At 34.9% G+C, this 26283-nt stretch overlaps 1 protein-coding gene across 1 annotated transcript in view; it reads right to left on the bottom strand.

Moving 5' to 3' along the window:
* The window catches only part of LOC101893182 (voltage-dependent calcium channel subunit alpha-2/delta-3), a 151376-nt gene that overhangs the window by 93971 nt on the left and 31122 nt on the right, over positions 1-26283 (bottom strand). The window contains exon 3 of the mRNA XM_020034954.2: positions 9812-9893. Within this exon, the coding sequence (XP_019890513.1) occupies positions 9812-9893 (82 nt within the window). The remainder of the gene's footprint in view (positions 1-9811; positions 9894-26283) is intronic.

The raw sequence follows: 26283 nt of genomic DNA, 5'->3' as shown, positions 1-26283 counted from the left end.
GACCGTCTCCATAGACGAGTCGAAGACCGTCTCTATAGACGACGAGTCGAAGACCGTCTCTATAGACGGGTCGAAGACCGTCTCTATAGACAAGTCGAAGACCGTCTCTAATTAGACGAATCGAAAACCGCCTCTATTTAGGCGAATTGACGACCATCTCTATTTAGACGAGTCGAAGATCGTCTCTATTTAGACGAGTCGAAGACCGTCTCTATTTAGACGAGTCGAAGACTGTCTCCATTTAGACGAGTCGAAGACCGTCTCCATTTAGACGAGTCGAAACCGTCTCTATTTTGACAAGTCGACAACCATCCCTGTATAGACGAGTCGAAGACCGTCTCTTTAGACAAGTAGGAGGAGTACCTTTTAAGCTTATTGAGCGAATTCCTTAGACAATATTTGTGGCCGATATATATTTTAATTGATTTAATTCATTGTCAACCCTTTTCCCAAGTTTGAAGAAACTTTAATTAGTTTACTTTACTGAAACCTTATTGTTCCGAATTTATCAACTCTTCCAAATGCATTCACTGACATGGAAACTCTCATCCATTTAGCTTCGAAATCTGTCAACTTCATTAATTAGGTAATGCAAACGTAAGTAAGCTTTGCTCAAGAATTATGAAAGAAACAAAAAATAAACTCACAAAATGCTATACAAAAATATGGACGTGTGACATACTTCTTTTCTTCTTCTGGGAAAGTTCCCCTCAAATTGAGAGCAACGAAAGACTGACATTTTCTCGGCAATGGAAAAAAAGCCCATAAAAAATGCTGAAATTTCAAATGTGTCAGAACACAGGTTGGCATACTATCAAACCATGACAAAATCATACTTAACTGGTTATTAAAGTTTTGCCACGAACATTTTTTGACAATGCGCCCATGCAGAACACATGCACGAACACTCACACACACATACACAGATGCGTGTGTTTGGAGTACAACGTGCCTGGTATTCCGACTCATGTGACGACATGTACTGTGTGCTGACTTTAATGATGTCCTTGCTGCTGTTCCTACTCATGCTGCTGCTGCTGTTGCTGATGGAAATATTCTCCGTCCTTCTATTGTTTCTCATTTTATTAAGAGAAAAAGAGAAAGAGATGAAGTGCTAAAAAATTCAATTGAAATACAGGAAGCCAAGGAAATACCATTGTCTCACAAAGTTTATGCATATGTGTCAAATGCTTGTTCATTTTTTACTCATTTACCATAGCCATGCCTCGGTGTATTTGCTTTTTTTAGTTGCTTCGCTATTCCGGTCCTCGTTTTCTTCTTCTACCTCGGTGATGTTGGTAGGTAGTATGATTAAATTTTTGTTTAAATTTCTAAACAGGAATTTCGAAACACAAAAGTGGTTGCCTGCCGACAAAGCAAGAACACATATTCATTCCAAGGCAGGAAACCCCCAAAAATGTGAGTGATGTAGCAAATTAAGCTTATCAATTTTTCTTTACAATTTTCATTATTTTAAATTGTACGAGTGTGTCAACATTTTGGTAGGGTGGGGCAAGTGAAGGAATTATGTTTACCGACATGAGTTCTTTATTGTACAACTGTCACAAGGGTGTAAATTTTGGAATGTGTATTTTTCGAAGTCTTTGAGTCTTTAAGGCTTTAATACACCCTCCAGAATATTTTCGCGATAATATTCGGTTTTTATTCTGATGCCACGATCGATTAATACGAGCGGAGAGCGTTCATCTGCTGTTATGGCGGCCCACACCATCATTATGGCCGGCGCTGACTGACCTCTTTGGCAATAAAACACGATCATTCTGTTTGTTTACAACTGCTGGACAACGAATGTTTTCTCATCGGAGAAAACCAAATTCGGCAGTTCACCACTTTCAACCAAGCGAAGCAACTCTTTAGCTCTTTTGAGTCTATTTTCATTCTGTTGCGGTGTAAGTTCTTGCTCATTATATCCTCAGCCATATGACTAGTCGAAATAACGGTTGTAGACCCTAGGTCTCTGTGGACCAAATCCGTTTCAGAACATTTGGAGTCAATCTAGCGATGTCCGTCCGTTCGTCTGTCTATCTGGTGCGCACGATAACTCTCGAAGGGAGTATCCGATTTGGTTCCAACTTGGTACATGATAATATTTTTGTCAAACTTAGATCGAGTTCGGAGATGGGCAATATCGGTCCAATCCTTTTGGTACCTCCCCCACAAAAGGTCGAAATATTCAAAAAATATATTTTCTGCACAGGAAGAGAAAGGATAATGCAATTTTGCTGCAACTGTGCAAATCCTAATATTTGCGTCAGTGCTAGGTCAAGTGCGAAAATGAACAATATCGGTCCACTCCATCAAGTATCTCCCCCACAAAAAGTCAAAATTTTGAATAATTACAACTCTTATAGAATGTGATGTAAGAGTCCGATTGTCTTCAAATTTCACACATCCCAATTATTTTGTTAACCAAAGGTCTGGTGCCAAGATGAAATACATCGATCCACCCCTTCTGATACCTCCCCCACAAAACGTCGAAATTTTCAAACAAAAAACGGTAAATATTTTTTGCACAGAAAGAGAAGCAACAATTCGATTTTGCTCTAACTTTGCAAATCCTAATATTTTCGTCAGTTCTAGGTCAGGTGCAAAAATATAGGTCCACTCAATCAAGTGCTTCCCCCACAAAGGCTCAAAGTTTTTAATAATTATAACTCTTATAAAATGTGAAGTTAGAGTCCGATTGTCTTCAAATTTCACACATCACAATATGTTTATTAACCCGAGGTCTGGTGTAATGATGGAATACATCGGTCCACTCTTTGTGGTACCTCCTCCACAAAAAGATCAAAATTTTCAAAAAAAAAAAAAAACAAAAAAATATTTTCCGCGCAGAAAGAGAATCAATAATTCGATTTTGCTCCAACTTTCCAAATCCTAATATTTGCGTTAGTGCTAGGCCAAGTGCAAAAATGGACAATATCGGTACACTCCATCAAGTACCTCCCCAACAAAGGCTAAAAATTTTGAATAATTATAACTCCTTTAAAATGTGATGTAAGCATCCGATTGTTTTAAAAATATCCAAATATTTTTTAAACTCAATATCTGGTGCTAAGGTGGAATATATCGGTCAACTCCTTCTGGTACCTTCCCCATAAAAGGTCGAGATTTTAAATATCCATTAAGCTCATAAAACGCGAAATAAGCATCAGTTTTTCTTTATATTCCACACATCCCATTATTTCTACTAACACAAGAATTGTTGTGAAGATGGTATATGGGGATAGGATGGGATATCGGTCCACTCGTTCTGGTACCTCACCCAACAAAGGTTCATTTAAATATCCATGATGCTCAAAAAAACGAAATTAACATGCAATTCAATTCCACACTTGGTACATCTGAATATTTCCATCAACATAAAATCTGTTATATCGATGGTAGAGATCTGACCCTTTTTTTCAAGATTTTGAAAAACCAAAAATTCAAAGAAAACAAAATTAGCATCCAAGTCCCTTCAAATTTCACACATACAAACATTTTTGCTAGCACAATAATGGCTGGGAAGATGATAGATATCTACGAGGCCATTTCTGCTACCTCAACCACAAAGGGTCACAATTTTCACAATACTTTTATCTGTCATAACTTGCAAAACAAGTCAGCGATTCTTTACAACTTGCAATATCTAAATATTTCTCCCAACCAGAATCCTGAAATGAATATGAAATATATGATTTCGCATAAAATTTGATGTAAATGTTCGATTTTATTGTAATTTTGCCCATACCAATATTTTTATCGTTATTAAATTAAGTATGAAAATGAAATACTTCGGTCGACTATATCTGGTACATTACGCACATTTCGACATTTTCTAAAAATTATCACATATCCCATATAAAATGAAGGCAGTAACCATTATAGTCCAAACCTGACACGTCGCAATATGTATTCATATATCTTTAGGTCCGATACGAAATGGACAATATTGACCCATTCCTTCGGAACCTACCCCATAGAGGGTCCACAATTCGACAGAAGTCAACATATATTTAACTGATCGAACACTGACTGAGTGTATACATCTGACTTTGATACTTTTCAAATTGCTTTTTTTATCAATTTTTCTCGCTCTTTTTTCGAGTCGCATCAGTACATATACACATGTATATTTGTATATAATTATGCATTATCATTAATACGCAAAAACATATTTACACACACACACATATTTAAAACTTTGTCAATAATCTGAAATGTATTTTGTCTGATAGAAGCTGAATGATAAAATTAGCAAATTAAATTAAAACTAATCCTATAAAATCTAAATATTATATTGTACAAAATGTAACAACTAAGATGGGAGTGGAGTATCATCCCAAAAAAAAAAAAACAAACTGTTATATTTTTGTTGTTCAAAATATTGTTGTAGTTGGGTGTTCTCTCTCCAGAGAATTAAAAAATAATAATGATTGTTCGGTCGCAGTCGTATGTAGTTTTTACAAAAGTGACTATTACGTATATGTCACTAGTGCTAGTTAAGGAACTAGAGTTGTGTCAAGCCAGTTTATAGTTCAGTACACCAGTTCCAAAACGTATGAGCGATTTCATAAATTTAATATCACTCATACGAAAAGTTTTTATATAAATTACCGAAGACACCCCCTTTAGGGTGTTGCAACTAAAACGCAATTTTTAAATGGACTTGGACAGCGAAGGGAATTCGTTAATTTGGTATTAGAGAGACAGCATGAAAATGCTGATATTGCCAATAAAATCATCTTCAGTGACGAGGCCCATTTCCATCTTGATGGCTCCGTCAATAGTCAGAGTTGTCCAATTTGAGGTGAGGAAAATCCTTAAGTGATTCACGAGAAGCAAATGCATCCTCAACTTTTTACTGTGTGGTGTGGTCTTTGGGCTGGAGGAATCATTACGAATTCCTGACTTTAGGGTTAGACGAAGACTTTTGATGACAAAAAAATTTGTGGAATATTTTGACTCGCTACAGGGAGATTTTAACTGTATTTTAAAAATGGACCAAAAAGATCCCTTTGTGGATTAAAATTTTCTACTGAAATATTCCTCGTATTGGTATATCTAATATTGCTTGAGGCACAATATATCTAAAATGCAATCATTCCAAGGAATCTATGTTAAAGCTCATGTTTATACAAACGAGTCCGCTTCAAATGACACATAGTAAGACAATATTGCAATATTTATTCAAGAGATACTAACCGTAATGTCAGAAAGAATATACCAATGGAATAAGAAATTTTCAAATTTTAAATTATATGGATCGCACTGTTAATTCAAATAAATTTTATGTGTTTTTTTATTCATTTATTTATTTTATTTTTTTAACGTTCCTATAGCTTTTAAAAATTCACCCTTTACAATCCAGTGTTCATATTTCTAGAATTTTGACAACGAAAAACCATATTGAATCACTGTGCGCCTATTGTTAGTGGTAAATTAGAGCAAAAAACCGACTTATTCGTTTTCCTGCTCCATGTTATATCGTTTAATAAGTACTTCTGTAGTAATAGTTATTAACTAGATCCTTTCCCTACAGGCCATTTAATTGTTTAAATATATTAATTTTTTCCCATCCAGAAACTAATTAAACAAATGAGACAAGTCCATATTTAAGTGTATTTGTATTTTCTCTATTTATTTTGAGAGCGTGGTTAGTGTTGCCATATCTATTTTTGAATTTCCACAGAATTTGACAGAAAAATATATGAAAAAAGAGAAGTAAAAAAGCTGTAAGTTCGCCCGAGACACCATTTGGAACGAATTTGGCAATTTTCAAAAAAATAAAATCCGCTAAAAATTCTTTTAAAATCTCAAAAATACCGAATATAGTCATACGATGACGTGGACCTGCGTAGGTATAAGCCATTGTCTTAACCCATTACAATATTCAAATGCGAAACTTAAAAAAAATCGGTAGCTATAATTATCAAAACACCGAATATAAGGAGGTACCGTTATACGGTTGATATTCGAAGACCTGGATCTGCACAGACAATTCACTGTCTTAGGCTGTAGTATCCATTACGAACTTCAAATACCAAATTTGAAACAATTCCGGTGAATAATGTCGCTTAAATCACCAAAATACCGAAAATAGGGAGGTATCATTATATGGGGGCTATACCAAAACGTGGACCTACATGGCTCATTTTCAATACCAAAAATTCGGCAGATATAATATACATTTGAGTAAAATGTTATCAACCTACTTCGTTTCATTCGGAAGCTAGAGTGATTTCCACAGATGGACGAACATCACTAAATCGACATAGAATTTTATGCTGATCAAGAATATATACTTTGTGGGGTCTAAAATATATATTTCAAGGTGTTACAAACGGAATGACAACCTTAATGTACCCTCCATACTATGGTGGAGGGTATAATAAAATTAACGACTGCACACTTTTATTTGAAGTTCGAGAATTCTTTTTGTAATTCGTAATATTTCAATTTTAATTCGATATTTCCATTTGTTATTCGTAAAATTTAATTTGAAATTAATTAATTGAATTCCATTTGTTATTCGGTACATTTCATTTTAATTTTGAATTATTTCATTTGAAATTCGAATTATTCCATTTGTAATTCGGGTTATTCTTTTTGGAATTCGAAGCAAATAAATATTGCCAACATTTTTGCATTGGCTTCATACAAATAAAATTATTTGAATTAAAAGTACAATAATTCGATTTTCAAATAGAATAATTCTAATAAAAATAGAAAAAATCGAATTAAAAATAAAATAATTCGAATTTCAGATCGAATTTTACGAATTACAAATAAAAATCCCATATTACAATAGAAATGTTTCAAATTACAAATGGAATTCACGAATTTCCATTGACATTTTATGAATTACAAATAGAATTCTCGAATTACAAATACAACGCTACGAATTGCAGTTATAATGTTTCAAATTATATCCGAAAATGTTGCTGAATTGCATCGTGCCACACCATTTTCAAAACCTTAAATATTTTTCAAATTTAATGTTTTAACAATTTTTTTAATCTTACCAATCGAATGTAATTTACTCAAAAATTTTCGTGAATTGTTTAAATTTCATTCGAATTAATAAAACCGACCAAATTTCGAATTTGGAAAAAATTCGACAACATTGTGCATAAACACACATCCACATAGGTTGAGTGTAATTTCAGCCTTACATAAGTATGTGTTTTTAGTCCCGTTCATGTAGAGATATTTAAGCTCTACATAAACCTAATTAAAACTGAAATGGTACTTGTCATTCATTCGCTGCATAAAAAAATAACAACAACGGCAGCAGAAGCAGCAACAACAACAACGAATTCAAAAAACACACACACACTCACACAAATGGGGCAAAATGAATAAACTGTCGTCTACCAAATGACTGGAGAAGGCTGGCTGTCGAAGGGAATTTATTGTTGACAAAGGTGTTGGTGGGGAAATTGAAAGATTAGAATGAATAATGGGTGATGCGTGCCTGTGTCAGTTTGCCTGCCAGCCAGCCAGCCTGCCAGCCAGCCGGGCTGCTTGTTTGTCAGTAAATGAGTGTGTCGTTGAGTAAATGTATGGTAGGATGAAAGATAAATTGTTTGAATGAACACAAAGGAAACACAATGGTTATATGGCGGTTTTTGCAATACAAAAAAAAAACACACACACACACATAAACAACAAATCCTGTACAATATATTATTGTTGTTGCTGCTGCTATTTCTCTACGTTTTCGATATGTCTATCTATATTATTGTAATATAACTCGAAATAAAATACTAATATCCAAATAAAATGTTGTACGCCACAGATAGATAAACGTTTCAGGGATATCAATATAAATACAAGAGGTAATGAACCCCACGTCGAGAAGGAGGCGGATGCGGTGTAATTTTAGCATTATTAGAAAAATGCCATCAATCTTTTGAATAGTCGCAGAAATGTTGTCTTACATTCCACGGGCAATAAATAAATATCGATTTGGGTTAATGAACTGGTTGTAAGGAAATAGGTTATACATTTATTTTTGCCGTAAAATAATAATCGCAAATACCGTTAAAGTTATCATGCCGATTGCTTGAAAGTTTCAGCTGATCTTCAGAAAATCTTGGAGTAGTACAATGTAATTGTTCTTGTAGAGAATGGATCATAAATTGAAAACATACAAAACTAAATTCGACAATTTTGTATACCCCCCACTATACATAGTATGGAGGGTATATTAAGATTGTCATTCCGCTTGTAACTCATCAAAATAATAATTTTAGACCAAACAAAGTATATATATTTTTGATCAGCGTAAGATTCTGTGACGATTTAGCCCTGTCCGTCCGTCTGTTGTAATGACGCTAGATTCAAAACGAATTAATATGGGAAGCTAACAATTTACACAGATCAGTCTTCCGTCTGCACGCAGGTCAAGTTCGAGGATGGGCTATATCGGACCACGATATCATGTAGCCTCCATAGAACGGAATTGGGGGTTTCGGTGTTTTGATGATTGTACCCCACAATTTTCAATTGAATTGTCTGAAAATCCTCACAATGAGTTCCTTCTGAGTACTTTACCCAATGGCAGACATTTGTTTATGCGGGTCCAGGTCTTCGTATAGCCCCTATATTTCGGAACCTCTTTATATTCGGAATTTTAACGATTTTAGTTACAATACTAACCGAATTATTTAAAATGTTGTATTTGAAGTTCTTACAGTCTATGACACAAAATTGTCTATGCAGGCCCAGGTCTTCGTATAGCACCCATATCTCGGTACCTCTCTATATTCGGAATTTTGACGATTTTAGGTACAATGTTCACCGAATTGTTTAAAATGTCGTATTTGAAGTTCCTACGACCTGTGACAGAAAATTGTCTATGCAGCTCCACGTCTTCCTATAGCCCCCTACTACTGCCTGTGACAGAAAATTGTTTATGCAGGTAAAAGTCTTCGTATAACGGGAATAACATATAACGGCATTTTTTATATTTTTACAGAATTTATAATGGATTTTATTCAAACTTCGGCCCGGCCAAACTTACTGTTTTTTTATCTTGTCATTCCGCTTGTAACTCCTCGAAATACTAATGTCAGACCCAAGAAAGTATACATATTCTTGATCAGCATAAAATTCTAAGTCAATAAAGCGATGTCCCTCTATCTGTGTGTCTGTCTATTGTAATCACGTTATTTTAGCAACGAATTGAGATAGAAGGCTAAAATTCCACGTCGGTCCACGTGGGGGCTATATGACCCTATATAACTGTACCTCCCAAAATTCGGTATTTTGATGATTTTAGAGATATTTTTACCGCAATTTTTCAACGTCTTCGGATAGCCCCTTTTATAACGATTCCTCTCTATATTCGGTATTTTTATGATTTTAGCGCCCTTACACACCGGGATTGTTTCAAATTTCGTATTTGAAGTTCAAAATCGATGCTATGAAAAAATATTTATTAAGGGACACGTCTTCGATTTTTTTAATTTTCTTCCAAATGGTGGAGGTTATTAAAACTCGTCCTGGACTAACATAGCTGCTTTTTTACTTGTTTTTTTTTTAGTTTTGCCTTGTTTTTGTCGCATCTGACTTTTGTCCATACCATACTGGTTTTTATACGGTCAGAGTTCCATTGTCTGATACACAAAAAAAATTAATTGAATGGTACCAATGGAGAGTACTATAAAATAATGCATGTTGTCGGCAGGGAGGAGAAAACTATTTATTCATTTATTTACTTATTTTTTTTTTATTTTTAAGAACTTTTTATTAACAGAAATTGACGAAAGAACGTATCATATGTATTTATTTATGTACTTACACTTTTAATATCATTCATTTTGGTAAACTGTCTTCCGAATTCCCATAAATCCACTCCAAACTTCAATGCCCAATTTCGGACTCTGTAAATATAGGAAAAACAAACATATTACTTGGTAAATATATGAATTTAAGAGATACGTGTCAAAACCAGTGTCGGCTTTTCGCATTTTTTGTATGATATGCTAAAAAACTATATTAGATTTTGAATTCTCAAACCAAAGTTGATTTTAGATGTATGGTGAGAACGAAATTCCCATTAATTATATGTATAATATTTGTATTCTCAGTTTTGTCTTCTATCTACGGGCAAATGCTAATTATACCCTCAGCCATATGGCTACAGAGGGTATATATAATTTAATACGGTGAAAACGTGCATAGTCGAAATAACGGTTTTAGACCCTAGGTATCTTTGGATCAAATTCGTTTCAGAACATTTGAAGTCGATCTAGCGATGTTCGTCCGTATGTCTGTCTGGCTGCTGCGCACGATAACTCTCGAAGGGAGCATCCAATTTGGTCCAAACTTGGTACATAATATATTTTTGTAATATTTTTGCCAAACTTAGATCGAGTTCGGAGATGGGCAATATTGGTCCACTCCTTCTGGACCAATATTGGAGTGGTCTTCACAACAGATCATGTGTTTGCAAAAATTTTAGTATGTGTTAAATTTAAAGAGAGTTAAAGTTTGATGCTTATTTTGCTTTCTTTGAGAGTTTTGTATAACAAAATCTTAAACCGTATATAAGGGAGGTACCAGAAGAAGTGATCCGATCTCTATCATCTTTATAAAAGATCTTATGTTGATCTTTTATCCAATATCTAATATATTCAATATTTTAACCTTTTGTGGGGTGGTACCAGAAGGAGTGGGCCGATATATCCCATCTCCACATCAGAAGCCAGTTATTAGAAATAATAGAATCTGTGCAATATGAGATACCAGAAGGTATGGTCCGATCTCCGCCAACCTTATAACAGTCCTTGTTTTGATAGAATTTTTAAGATGTGTCAAGTCTGAATGGGATCGGATGCTAATTTCGCGTTTTATGAGCTACATGGGTACTAGAATGATTGAGCTTCTAGAAGGTACCAGAACGAGTGGGCCGGTGAAGAAACATGAAGACACTCGGACTCTTAGATCATATTTTATAAGAGTTTAATTATTCATTATTATTGATCTTTTGTGGGTAAAATACTTAATGGAGTGGACCGATATTGTCTTTTTTTGCACCTAGCCTAGCACTGATGCAAATATTAGGATTTACATAGTTGGAAAAAACCCGGATTAACCTTTCTCTTTCCCTGCAGTAAAATACTTTTTTTGAAAATATTGACCTTTTGTGGGGGTGGTACCCGAAGGAGTGGATCGATATCGCCCATCTCCGAACTCGATCTAATTTTGACAAAAATATTACGATGTACCAAGTCGTGCGCACCAGCCAGACCGACAGACATCGCTAGATCGACTCCAAATATCCTTAAACGGATTTGGTCCAGTCCGGATTTGGTCTAAAACCGTTATTTCGACTAGGCACGTTTTGGCCGTATCAAATGATATATACCCTCTCTAGCCATATGTCTAAGGGTATATAAAGGTATAGTTTTAAACCTAGCCTATCAAAACTTAATTATCTATTCACGGTAGCCAATATTAGAAAATTCGTTCGTTCGTGCCTAACTCGATGTAGGCTTTCTTTGGTCTTGGCAATTTAGTGTCACTGCCTGCATCTATGTATGTATTGGTATTATGTTTTACCTTTGTATTTATCTGAGGCAGTAAATCACCTTTCGGTTTGTCAAGAGTCTAATCCACTCACTCAAAAATGTTTCTCTCACGTTTCCTCTACATAAACATTAAGGGCTCCTTCCTCTCCCCTGTCTCTCTATTTCTCTCCTTGCAAATGAATTCGCCGAAAAGACCAGTTGGCAAATGAAAGAGTGTTAGTAATGTGTGTGTGTGTGGAAGAGGGGCATTGCTTAGAAACACCACATCCAGCATTTCATTTAAGTTTCAGGTATCTATACTCCTCTGCAGTCGACTGACTGTTGCTGCCGCTGTTTGCTAAGCATGACGGTGACATGGAAAAGACAGAAAAAATCCCAGCCTACAAAATGGGACACTTTCACCAAAGGTGTGCAGCCGAGGAGTACATTTAATTTGTAGCATTAACTTTTGAAATGCTGTCTCTAATTTGGCTGAATATATGGAGCAGTTACCATATTTGTATTCACAAAGTGGGTGAGGGGTGGATGCATGGACGATGGTGTTTTAAAAGAAGCCTAAAGTGTGCCCGTGTGCCCGTGTGCACGAGTGTGAGTTTGCCTAAAAACTGGGTAGACTTGGAGAACACACTGCCTATTGGTAGGATGAATGAACGAATGAATGACTGGGTGCTTGCTGCCATCCTTGATGCTGTGTTTAATTTTGTGCTTTGATTGTTGTCTTTACTGCCGCTCATGTGGAAAATTTGTAATACTGACACGGGTCATTTTAATTTTGTGCCATTTTAAGAATCGGCCAGACCAATGGACTGCCGACCAGTTGGCTTTGCTTTAAAACGTTTGAAAAACGATGAACATGTCACAGGTGCCAAATTGTGAAATGTCCTAGTCCCCAACTGTCGACCTATCACTTCTAAAGTGACAAAGTAAATAAATTTCAATAAAATTTCAAAGGATACGAACTGGGGGGTGTTCGACCCTTGACTGTGGTAGGTGGACGCTATTGAATACAACTTCCTCTTGAGGTCAGAGGCATGGTGTACGATTAACTTTTATCGCCAATAGGCCATACCACATGAATTAAGATGAATGAAGTGTGGTTCATAAAAGTTTTTTTCAATAAAATCCCTTTAGATTTTCTGAAAAAAAAAACAACGTAAATGTATATCAAATCAATACACGCATCATGGGGACACATAAATTTTAATTATACCAATGTTAACTAATTTCTAAAATACTCGTTTGATTAACATATCCCGAGAGACTATATATTTTGAAATACTATGTGTCGTATGCATAACGTTGACAATTATTCGCCCTATTGAATTTGACATTTTAAAATCGATAAAACAAAAACAATATCAACAATGCAATATATATTAAAAACTGGTACAATGCTTTATAAATAAATAAAAAACCAAGTGAAACAATTAAAAATTTAAATTTCTGTGTATTTTGCTGTATCTCCGACATCTTAAATCCGCATCAATGTAAAGTTTAAAGTTTATATCGCAAAGTAATACAAAAAGGAGGGATTATCGGATCAGGATTCTTAGGAATCCTTGCATTTCAGATATGTATTGTCTTCGGCAATATTACTGTTAGCAATACGAGGATTATTTTTATCAATAATTTTAACGTTCAATCGTGTCAGTATAAGGGTACTTATTGTCCTTTTTTCAATTTTTGGTTAAAAACTCCCTTCAAAATTATTAGTCAAAAATTTCACTATTGGTCAAAATCTCTAAATTTTGCCTAAATGCAAGAAATTCATAAATATTAACAAGTTAAATATTATTTTGTTCCGGGACGAACTTTAAGTACCCTCCACCATTAGCTAAAGAATTTTTTTTACAAAAGTATCTGGATTCCAATGTGTACCATCTTCAACTAAAAATACCAGTGAGATCGATTGGATAAAGCAGTTAAAGTTTACAAAAAACAAAAAAGTGGGTGATACCGTTGGAAAATGTAACTTAAATCGTCAAAATGCCGAACATCCAAAGGTACCGTTATATGTGCACTATAGGAAAACTACATGGCTCTGAATCCTGAACTAAAAATACCAATTTTCAGACAAAACGATGGAAAAATGTGACTAAAATCATAAAAATACCGAAATTACCGTTAATGTATATAATGTTCCGCCACAGGATCTGGAATCAAGGAGCAACAAATACCAATTTTTCTCTGGAGGCTATAGAAAAATGTAGACCCATGCAGTCAGAGGTAGAACCCATTAAAAACTCTTAATATCAAATTTGTAACACTTCCGTGGAAAAAGGTGGCAAAATATCGGAAGGTACGTTTATATATGGGGGCTATGGGGAAACGTGGAATTATATACAGTATACCGCAACCGGAACTAGAAACCCATTACGAACCACAAATACCAATTGTTAAACAAATCCGTCGATATGGTTTTAACCACATCATCAAAATACCGAATATCGTGAGGTACCTTTATATGGCGGCTATACGAAAACGTGGAGGCCATGTCTCATTTTCAATACCAACCATCCTAGTCATAATACGAACTATTGTGCCAACTTTCAAAGCTCTATGTTAAAAACAAAATGACAAACTTTAATGGCGGATGATATAAAAACACATTTTAGGGTTAAAGCTGTACTTAACGTTATTTTATGGAAAATTCTACAACAAAGCATCATTTTAGAGGGACAATATCAGAGATAAAAATAATTCTTCATCAAATGTTACTATAAATTACCAAAGAAAAATATCCCTGTATCCATTATAAAGGGCGATTTTTTAGGAGCTATAGATATGTATAAAAAAATAAATAAGTAAAAAAATAGCTAAATTCGAATTTTTGGAGGTAGAGTAATATGGGGGCTTCATATAAAATTATCTGCCAGAGAAGACGGCTCCTATTACGAATACTAAATACAAAGGCGATAAATGTAGCAAAAATCCTTAAAATACAGAATATTTGGAGGTACGGTCAAATGGGAACTATACCAAAACTTGAAACTATATAGACAGTTCATTGCAAGGTTGTTGCCTTGTGACTAAAATAAGAAAAACATCTCACAGACGGGGTGTTACAAACGGGATGACTAACTTAATATACCCTCTATACAATGATTCAATGTATAAATACATACATATAAAATTCAGATACATTTATTTGAATTAATAGTACGGTCCATTTAATTTAATTTTTAGCATCTTATCGCTGATTTAGCATCTTATCACTGAGTAGCGACCATTTAAGTGAACACTGCATTCATTTCGAAACATGTATTTTGAAAATATTTCAGTGAGTGAACGACTAATGATTCAATGCCCAGGTGAAGCTAAAATCTTAAAATGGTGCATATAGGTTAATGTTGATGTGAAGAAGTCAGAAAAGGCCGAATTTTTGGAAATTCGATACAAACGGATTGCAAAAATCTTGACAGCTGGTATTAAAATCAAGTTTGGGAAGTGTGGTTAATACGAGGGTTTGGTTTTGAAAATGTGTACTAAGTGTAAGAATTGTGGTTATAGATAGGTGCACTACATGTATACGAAAATCACTAAATTTGTGGAACGGATTGTGCTTGAAATCTGAAATGTGGCATTAGTGTAAAGGGTTGAGCTAGCATAAATAAAAAGTGAAACAATGCACTTAAGAACCTTACATAAGACTATAGCAAAAATTGGACTTACCAAACCCATTTTCTTAACCAATGATCTTGAAGTAATTCAGAACGCCATATAAATTTTCAAAGCTCTTTCTTAAATTTTCCGAAAATTTTTGAGTCTCATTGTATATGGTCATAGAGCCTTATAAAAGCCTCAAGAAAGTTTAGCCTAAAAACACGAAACTCAAACCGTGTGCTATCAAATTTACTTGGTATTTCCACAACGCAGGCTGGCAGTGGTAAATAGTGGTAAATTTGTCGAAAATACAAAATCTTTTTTAAAAACCAAAATAAAATGGCCCCTTGAACTAGGTTACTTTGCATTGTACAAGGCTGTGCTTTTGAAAATTCGTACTAAAAGACTTCTAAAATGGTATAATTTGGTATTATGTGAACAAATGGAGCTAAAAACTTGAAATTTGGTATGAGGTTGGAAAGTAAGTTTGATATAGGAAGGTGGTTTTGGAAATGTGTTCAAAGTGTGCGAACTGAACTAAATTGTACTAAATTTTGAACTGTTTTGTTTAGGGTCAACGGATGAAGCTGGAATTTTGAAATTTTGTTCCGGGGTCCCTGTTGGTGGTAGGTTTGTGATAAGGAGGCGGTTTTGAAAATGTGTACTACAAGTGCACAGAAAATACTAAATCGCACTATATTTGGCATAATTTTGTATTGGGGTCCATGTTGGTGGTAGGTTTGTGATAAAGAGGTGGTTATGTAAATGTCTACTAAAAATGCACGAAAAGCACTAAATTCTACTATATTTGGAACAATTTGATATTGAGGGAAAATATAGTGCTTGAAATCTGATATTTGGTATTAGGATCACTGTTCATGTTTAGCTTTGACACATGGAGGTGGTTTCGTAAGTTTGTATTACTATTGTATGAAAAGTACTAAATGGTTCTAAATTTGGTCTTAGTGGAAGGAATGGAGATGAAATTCAGAAACTTAGCGGTGAATGTGTGGATAGAGTTGGAATTCCGAAGTTTGTTATTAAGGTCTCTGTTCACATTTGGGATTGATATTTTTAGGTGGGTTTGGAAATACACACTATATTTGTTCGAAAAGTACTAAATTGAACTAGTGGGTGAAGGGATCGAGCTGAAATCGAGCTGTGCTTAAAATATAGAAGTGATTTTGGAAATGTGTACTGTAATTGTACGAAAAGTACTAAATGGTACTACATTTGGTATTGGGTGAAGAGATAAAGTTGGGATTCGGAAGTTTGTTATTGAGGTCTCTGTTTATATCTGTGATTTGTTCGAAATGTACTAAATTGAACTAAATTGGATATTGGGCGAAGGGATAGGGATGGAATCACGAAATTGTTTTCATATTTGATATTGAGGCCTTTGTTGGTATCTAGGATTGGCATATGGAGCTGGCTTTGTAAGCGTGTATTATAATTGTACAAAAAGTATTTAATGGTACTAAATTTGTTATTGGTTGAATGATTAGAACTGAAATTGTTGGTGTCTGTGGTTATGATATAGAAGTGGTTTTAGAAATGCTTACTTTAATTGATCGAAAAATAATCAATGGAACTATTTTTTTACCACTGTTGTTGTCTAGTATGTAGAGTGTAGCTTGTTTTGTATATGTGTTCTAAATGTTACTTAATTTGGTATTAAGTGAAGGAAGATATCTTAAAATTGTATATGAATGTCACTGTTTGTTTCGAGGGCTTACATATTGAGACGTTGAAATAGTTTTGGACAGAAAAATTGTATGTAGGTCCATTGTGCAATGGATTTATTAATATACTCCTCGATAAACATCAAACCGAAAGATTTTGAAGACTTTTTGGTGTAAAAGGTAAAACCCGTTTCCTATTATTCTTTCTGAAAAAGAAAAACTTTAATAATATATAAAACCTTGGAACGTAGACTTGGTACGGCTTATTAAGTTTTTATTAAAAAAAAAAATTAACTGAACAAATTTTGAGTACTAAAAAAGAACTACATGAATAGTTGGAACGAATCCAAAATGGGTGGACTTTTCACTGACGAAGTAGTTGGCACTTGTTAGCCTGGTAGAAAGAAATCATAGAACGGAACACTCCATCTGGTACCCTTCCTACAAAGGGTCAAATTTTAATGAAATGTAAAATTATTCCCCTTATATCATGCGATATGTGATGAGTTAGATGAGATGAGTTAGTGGTTTTCTTCAAAATTCAGTTTCAATGTGAATGTGGGCTAACAAAAATAAAAATGTGTGGGTATAATTTCTGCAATGCTCCCGAGAATAGGTAGTTTTTAGCAGATTAGGTATGTATTACACTAAATATGCATGAAACAAGTTAAAAAGCAGTAATTTCGGCCGGGCCGAACTTTGAATATCCTCCACCATTTGGAAGGTATTTGGAAATTTTCAAAAATAAAATCCGTAAAAAAGTTTTGTTAAAATTTTAAATATACCGATTATAGCCCTTATATTGGGGTCTATGCGACGTGGACATATATAGGCATTGTTCGTCATAAGCCATTAGCATATTCAAATTCGAAACTTGAAATAAACGGTGAATAATGTAGCTAAAATCATCAAAATATCGTATATAGAGAGGTACAGTTATATCAGAGCTGTGGGAAGACCTGGACCAGTATAGACAATTTTCTGTCATAGGCTGCAGCATCCATTACGAATTTCGAATACGACATGTCAAACAATTTCGGTGGGTATTGTACCTAAACTTTTCAAAATACCTAACATAGGGAGGTACCAGGATCTGCATAGACAATTTTCTGTCATAGACTGTAGTTCCTATTACAAACTCTAAATCCATTTGAAACAATTCCGGTGAATAATGTCGCTAAAATCATCAAAATACCGAATATCGGGATATAACGTTATATGGGGCTATATGAAAACGTGGACCTACATGGGCCATTTACGAACTTAACCTGCCTACTGAAAAATAAACATGTGTGCAAAATTTTAGCCTTTTATCTGAATTCGTTCGAAAGATAGCGTGATTACAACAGACGGACAGACAGACGGACATCGCTAAATCGACTTAGAATTTTACGCTTATCAAGAATATATATACTTTGTTGGGTCTGACAAGAGTATTTTGAGGAGTTACAAACGGAATGACAAAGTTAATATACCCTCCATAGTATGGTGGAGGGTATAAAAAGCCAACTGTAAAAGCAATTTTCAACCTTCCAAATCCCCAATGCATTGCGAACTATTTTTTTTTTTAAATTTCGAAACACTACAACGATAATGAGGTCGCCATCTTTCTTTCCCCTCTTCCTTTGCAAGTTGTAGTGTAAGTTGGCCTATCTGCATTTCCCTTATAATAAAATGAACCATTTGTAGCTATTTTACGGTATGACCTCAATAACTTTGTATTCCAATACAATGAATACTTGCCGCCCCCGTCCTGCACACCCACACCCTTACGTCGAATGTTTATGTGATGGTCCTTTTTTAGTTTAATTTCGTTTCGTCCTTTTTTCTGCTGAGATGTGTCACCGACTTTTGTTGCTGTTGTCACTCTGTTCAGTTCAACTCAGCAATTTAACTCCAGTGCAAGCAATTGCAATAAAAACAAGAACAATGACAACGACAACAACATCAATGGCAACACACACAAAAAGGCCAACAAATAAACATTGTTTGTTATTTAAGCAGTACAAAATGTATATGTTTGTTTGTATGTCTATGGAATTTGTAAGCAGGATTTTTCGGTTAAAGGCCGAAAAACGGAACAAGTCACACATGCAACGCTTATAACTCGGAGACATCGGCTACATAAACTTTGGTTTTTAATTTCTTTTCTTGGCCCAACTCAGGAGACGAATAACAACGAATTGTCAGCAAGACGTGACAACCGGCCAGACTTTTATTTAATAATAGCCTGGCATTTCTTGACCACCATCAACAACCAGAATATCCACCTCCGCTTTAACAACGCTCTGCCCTGAGTTCAAGCGACCCTCCTCCCCTCTCCCAATGCCATTACTGGGTTTTAGAGGTTTTTTTTTGAAGCACCAAAGACCACGCAAAATATCCTGGCAAAAATCTAAGTACAAAATAATATAAAAAAAGAAAACTACTTGGTAAAGTTCTTCTCAACGTTCCAATATGGTGGTAGAGTGGTGCTGGTGGTGGTCTTGGTTTCTTTCTTTGCAGGCAGCAACAATATTGCCACACAAACAACAACAAAATCGTATAAGAAGGAAAGAAAGAAATTGTTAAACTTATGCCAAGATTTGGGTCATTTTCATCAACGACAACATCAGCCATAAACTTAAAAGTGGAATAATAGAATAAACAACAACAACAACAACAGAAGCAGCAACAATAAAAATACAACAAAAGTAACTACAGCATCAGAACACCACAATTTACGCCAAAACATCTCAACGATGAAACCTTCTCATCTGCTGCGTTGCCTTCCTTGCTGGTCTGTTGTTGTTGCTACTTTTGTGCCACAGTGCAGAGTTGGAAAAAGTTTAATTGGATTTCTTCGGCCCTACTCCGTTTTCAGCGTCATACATCCGGGTGGCCAGTGAATGCCGCGGCACATGACATAATGAAGGATTTTGCAAATTAACAAAATTAACTTTTCTCGAGAATGAACGAGCGAGAGTGAGTGAGAGAGAGGAGAGAGGGAGAGAGACCAACTTCAAAGCGGAAAGTATTTTCATACAGAAGTGCTAAGGAAATATATTTTCTTTGAGAAGCGAAACATAAAATCCCACAGACATGATGGGAGTTTAAATCATAAAGAAGCTATACATCATTATTGCAAAAAAGTTTGCTTAATTGGTTGTTTACTGGTTAATGTTGCCAACAATTAAACTGGGTGAGTATATTTCTTGTTAAGTTTTTGTGTATATTCCCCGAATGCATGAATGTCTGGACAAGCGTGCATTTTCTAAGCAATAAGTTTAAATTTAAAAAGTGCAGGTTTAGGGATCTGAACACGTGAAATAAAATCTGGCCGATGGAATATGCCCTTTAAGGAGTTCTTAATTTTTATATCCTCTGCCATATGACCACAGCGTGTCTATGCCTTTTGATACCACCAAAATGTGCCAAATCAAAATAACGGATTGTCGGATTTGGTCGGATTTGGCACATTGCGCTATTCAGATAAGACTTAGGCCAGGGGCGAAAACGGGCAACACTAGTCCTCTTCTTCTAGTAAGCTCTCCACCAAGGTCAAAATTTTAAACAATAATATCTCTTATAAAACGTGAAATAAATGTCCGATTTCCATCAAACTTAGCGCATCCTAATACTTAGATAAGAAATAGTTTAGGATTAAAAATGAAAAATATTGGTCCACCCATACCTGAGCACCGCCCCACCCAAAAACAAATGTCAACATTTTGAGTAATAATAACTTCCTTAAAGTTGAAATCAATATCCAATTTATCGGATCATATTATTTTTATTTATATTGCAGCTAGAGTGAAAATGGAAAATATCAGTCAACTTATTCTAGTACTTCGCCACAAATGTTCAAAAGTTTCGAGAAAAATCCGCCTTAAAATTTTAGATCCATTCTAACAGTTCGTGTTGGGCCATTTTATTTATGTTCAGTTTGATAATAGGAAAATGTTTTTAAACAATTTTTAAAATCTTTCACTTTGAAGTTTGCAGAGGAGAGTATCAGTAAACCATTGCGCAATGGATCCACATCCACTTCTTCTGCCCAAAACTATTTCAAATTCGCCACAAATGTTCAAAATGTAAACCCTGTAAACAGTGACGTCTATATCAAATTTCAGAGTTTCTGCTCTATACCTTTGCCCAATAACAAATTTAGTTTAATTTAGTACATATCGAACAAATATAGTACGCACTTACAAAATCACCTCCACATCAAAACACAAGACACCAAGAGAGACCGCAGTATAAAATTTCTGGATTTCAGCTATATTTCTTCACTCAATATCAAATTTAGTAACATATTCAAAACAAGAGAGAGATGTAGCTCTATCCAAGACACCAAAAGTGGAGGACAAAAATAACAAATCGGATGAACAATATATATATATGGGAGCTATGGCTATATCTGAACCGATTTCGATCAAATTTGGCATACTTATTTTCAGGTCCATTCTGATCGTACATGCAAAATTGCATACTATTCGGACTGATATTACACGTTTGGTGCACAATAAAAGGCAAATCGGACGAAGATATATATGGGAGCTATATCTAAATTTTGACCGATTATCTCCAATTCCAATTGGGTTCGTCCTTGGGCCAAACAAATGATTTGTGCAAAATTTCATCTGGATAGGGCAATAAATGCGAACTGTACTTTACAAAAATACATAGACGGACGGACGGACGGACGGACGGACATGCATAAATCGACTCAGAATGTGATTCTATGCAGATCATCAAAAGGAACTATGGGTCTATCTCGTTTCCTTTTGTCTGTTACAAACAAATGCTCAAAGACATAATACCCTGACCACCTTGTGGTGTAGGGTATAAAATACTATTATACGTAAAAAACAATAAAAAAAGTTCAAGTTCTAATGTCCCTTACGTATTGGCATTTTTGTACTAAGGCATTATATGTACCTAAATCCTTATATGGGTGTGTGTCCTACGGACGTATAAGTAATATGGAATATATACAATTTATGAAATCACTCATACGTTTAGGAACCGGTATACTGAACTATGAACTAGTTTGATATAACTCTAATCGCAATCATGAGCAGACACATTCGGATGATCAGCGTATATTATATAGAGTGTAAAATGGATCATAACTTTTGTGTAAAAAAATACCAAAATTTCCATTAAACCACGAATATTTTTAGTACCCGCGACCATAAATCAGGACGGGCTGGACTGATTTTGACATTTTTCAACGAATCAAAATGTATTTCGTGAAATTGTCTAAATTTTACTTTCAATTGTACATTTTGTATTATTTTTGTATACCCTATAACAGAATGTATTGTGGGTATTATGTTCAGTCGTCCTATCCTCACGAAATTTGTCATGAGGTTTGGGTTTGGATCAGAATAGCAACCTATTGTTTCTAAAGATGATCGCAACATATTTAGTAGTTAGTTTAGTAGTCAAAAAGACGGAAAAGACGAAAACGGAATTTCCATGAGATTAGAGTTTCGGACAGAAGCCGAACATTTTGTGTGGCCATCGATAATATTTAGTGGGTAAAATGGACTACAACTTTTGTGTTAATTTTTTTTTTTTTTTTTTTTTTTTGAATGTGTATCAGCAAGACATGCCACCGGTCAATAACCAAAGGAAACATTTTTGCAGAACTGTATGGCTTTATTTCCAAAACAAAATAGACCAAAATGGGTTTAGAGCTATAGGAGCCTTTCAATATATTACAGTGTTGCAGAGTTTCATATGGTCTGGACTGCACGACCACAACCTTTGCTTACTTGTTTTAGAAACGAAAAATAACTCTTATGGCGGACGGACTTTCTATTAAGAAAGTAATGGAAACTCGTAAGAGTTGACATCACTCACGAATCAAAAATGAATAAAAAAAAAGGCTTAAGAATTTTAAAATTAGCGGAAAATGTAATTAAATCTACCAGTTACATTCGTAAAATTATGAAAGAGTGATTATTCGTTGTAGTTGCAAAACTCTTCATGGCTTTTTTACACGATCTTCTAACACTGTTTGCCATTACGCACACAGATGTAAACTAATCTACAAAAATTATTTTTCCACTTAATTTACTCTTACAACAAGTAAAAAAGCTGTAAGTTCGGCCCGGCGGAATACCCTCCACCATTTCGAACGAATTTGGAAATTTTCAAATAATAAAATCCGTTAAAAATTCTGTTAAAATCTTCATGTATTAAGGTCTATACGACGACGTGAATCTGCATAATCAACTTTTGTCATAAGCCATTACAATATTCAAATGCGAAAATAGAAGAAAATCGGTAAATAATGTCGCTAAAATCATCAAAATAACGAATGTCGGGAGGTACCGTTATATGGGGGCTATACCAAAACGTGGACTTGCACAGACAAATTTCTATCATAGGCTATAGTATCCATTACGAACTTCAAACACACAATTTGAAACAATTCCGGTGTATAATATCGCTAAAATCATCAAAATACCGAATATGGGGGGAAACGTTATATGGGGACTACACCAAAACGTGAATCTAGATGGCCCATTTTCAATACCAAAAGTCCTGCAGATATAATATACAGTTTAATAAAAAGTTATCAACCTACTTCATTTCTGAGTTTTGCCGTGTTCGGAAGCTAGAGTGATTTCCACAGACGGACGGACATCGCTAAATCGAGATATAATTTTATGCTGATCAAGAATATATATTTTTTTTGGGTCTAAAATGTATATTTCGAGGTGTTACAAATGGAATGACAAACTTAATATTCACTCCATACTATGGTGAAGGGTATATAAAAACATAAAACTAGGCCGGGCCGACCCTTTAATATTCTCCACCATTGGGTAAAGAAAACAAATTTATATAAAAGTATCTGAATTCAAATGTGTTTTTCACTTTAAACTAAAAATACCAGTATGACCGTTTGGATAATGCAGGCGAATTTAAAAAAAGTAGATGAGTCCGCTATATGAGCGCTATACCAAAACGGTAATCCATGTTGACAATTTTATATTTAAATTTTTGGACAAATCCGCAAAACAAATGAGACTAAAACCATCAAAATACCGAATATCGGGAGGTACAGTTATATGGGGGCTATACGAAGACGTGGACCTGCACAGACAATTTTCTGTCATAGGCTGTAGTATCCATTACGAACTTCAAATACCAAATTTGAAACAATTCAGGTAAATAATGTCGCTAAATCGTCAAAATACCGAATATCGGGAGGTACAGTTATATGGCGGCCATACGAAAACGTGGACGAATAACTAATACCATTTTTTAAACAAATCCACGGAAACGTGTAGCGAAAATAATCAAAATGCCGAATATCGGGAGGTACCGTTAATGGACTTAAAATTTTATGCTGGTTATGAATATAATCCTGATTCAATGAATATGAATATACAGGGTGAGATAAAAAAAATAAAACAAAGTTAAACGACACAATTTTTTATTTTTTTTCATTTTATTGAATGAAAGCAAAAAATGCCACAAATAGCATCAAATTTTAAAATAAGTTTAGATTTGTTCGAATTGTTCACCAATGAAACCGTCACACGCTGCCCGAATGTTGCTCTGCGGTATTTTGGCCCATTCCCGGCGTAACGCTTGTTTAAGGTGATCGACACTTTGTCATAAGCCATTTCCAAAGGGATGTTACGATCAGAGTGACAAAGTTAGTGTACCCTTTTACTCTATTTCGAACATTTTGAGTCTCGCCCTTATTTTTCAAAAAGGAGTAGTCCGAGTGCTTCCAAATAAAACGGGGGAGTTAACATCTTGCAAAACTCGTACTCTTAGAGAGTATTTTCCACCGGCGTGTAGAATCGAGAAAATTGGAGATTTGATCTAGTGTGAATAAGTGATATCTCATTCCATTACAAATGGTATCTATTATTCAAAACAGTCATCGTTTTCGAAAACTCATTTATCTAAGGAATAGCGAAGAGAACAGTAAACGATTTCCAAAAGCTCCTTCTGAGGGTAAATTTTTTGAAAAATAATATTTTGAATAATTTCGATATATTAGCAATGGTGGCGTTAATGACGATGATGTTATGATCTACATCTTTCGTTGGAGCAATCTTTTGAGTAAACTTATGGATTTAGAATACAGAAAACTAAAAATATTGATCTTTGGCCCCGAATAATTTTTGCACACTAGGGATAAATAGAGATATGTTTGTAAAGTGAACCCTAACTCTACATCACAACTCAGATTTGTAAATTTGTGTGATTTCAAAGGTCTATTTTGTATATTATGGTTGATTTTTTTTTTTTTTTTTTTTGTTTAAAAAAACCTATTTTAAGGAAAACATTATGGAATGTTTCCAATTTGATATTTTATAAGGTTCTTCTATGCCAAGGAAAGATGTCAGTTCAGTGAAGACGGAGATGCAAAATTGCAAGATTCTATGTTTAGTTAGGTGGCCAGGTTCATTATAACTTTGTTTGCAATATTCAGCACAATTTTTAATCAAACCTCTTATACTACAATCTGCAGTTTCAATTCTACATCCAATTTTGCTTTTTTTTCTATTTACTTTAAGTACAACAAAGTTAATGTTTAATACCTTAATAGGTAAATACTAGGAAAATACTATTCATTTACACTCCTTCACGCATTAACTTACTGCCAGAACCGCCACATGCTGAGAACACATAACCAGCTACAACAAAAACAACTACGAAAAAAGAGTACGATAGAGTGTGTAACTTCATCATTAATTTCCAAAGCCTTGTCGAAAAGTGGAACAAAACGAAGCAGCTGAGCAAAAAAAAAAGAACACAATAGTAATAATAATAACAACGAAAGGGCGAACAAGAAAATATGCCAAAGCATGCAAAAGTACAGCTACAAACAAAACGAGCGAGAGAGAAAAAATGCGAAATAAAAAACTCAAAACAAGAACCGAACAAAACATCCAGAATGAAAATTGCAAAATCCTATTATGAATCCATTAGATACGCTTGCACGCACCAACTACATAAATATGAGAGTGACACAAACACTCGTATAATTACAGAGCCAAGTAAATGAGCAAAATACACATTGTCCTTGGTGAGACGATGAGAATGAGGATGGGGACGGGGACTAGGACGACGACGATGGCAGGCAAGGAGGAGTAGCCGATGGCACACGGTTTGGCATTTCATTGGAAAAAGGAAGTGGCGCTGTTGGAGCAAAAAAATTGGATGAGGAGAGTAAAGTGTAATACAAAAAAAACAAAAACAAAAAACCCACAGGACAGAGAGTTACAAACAAGGCCAGGCCAGCAAACTTCGTCGTCGTAATCGTCATCGCCGTTGGTTGGTATTACATGCAAACCAGATACGATACGATTTTACACACTCTGCTCCAAACTAGCCGAACTCTCATGTTAGTACATAATTTGTAGTCGTAACAGTAGTTGTAGTAGTATTAATCTTATATAAAACGGATGATACGCACACAAGTGTAATGCGCACAC

Source organism: Musca domestica, unplaced genomic scaffold, assembly GCF_030504385.1.
Source record: "Musca domestica strain aabys unplaced genomic scaffold, Musca_domestica.polishedcontigs.V.1.1 7, whole genome shotgun sequence".
NCBI classification, from domain to species: Eukaryota; Metazoa; Arthropoda; class Insecta; order Diptera; family Muscidae; genus Musca; species Musca domestica.
This window is presented reverse-complemented; position numbering and strand designations above follow the sequence as displayed.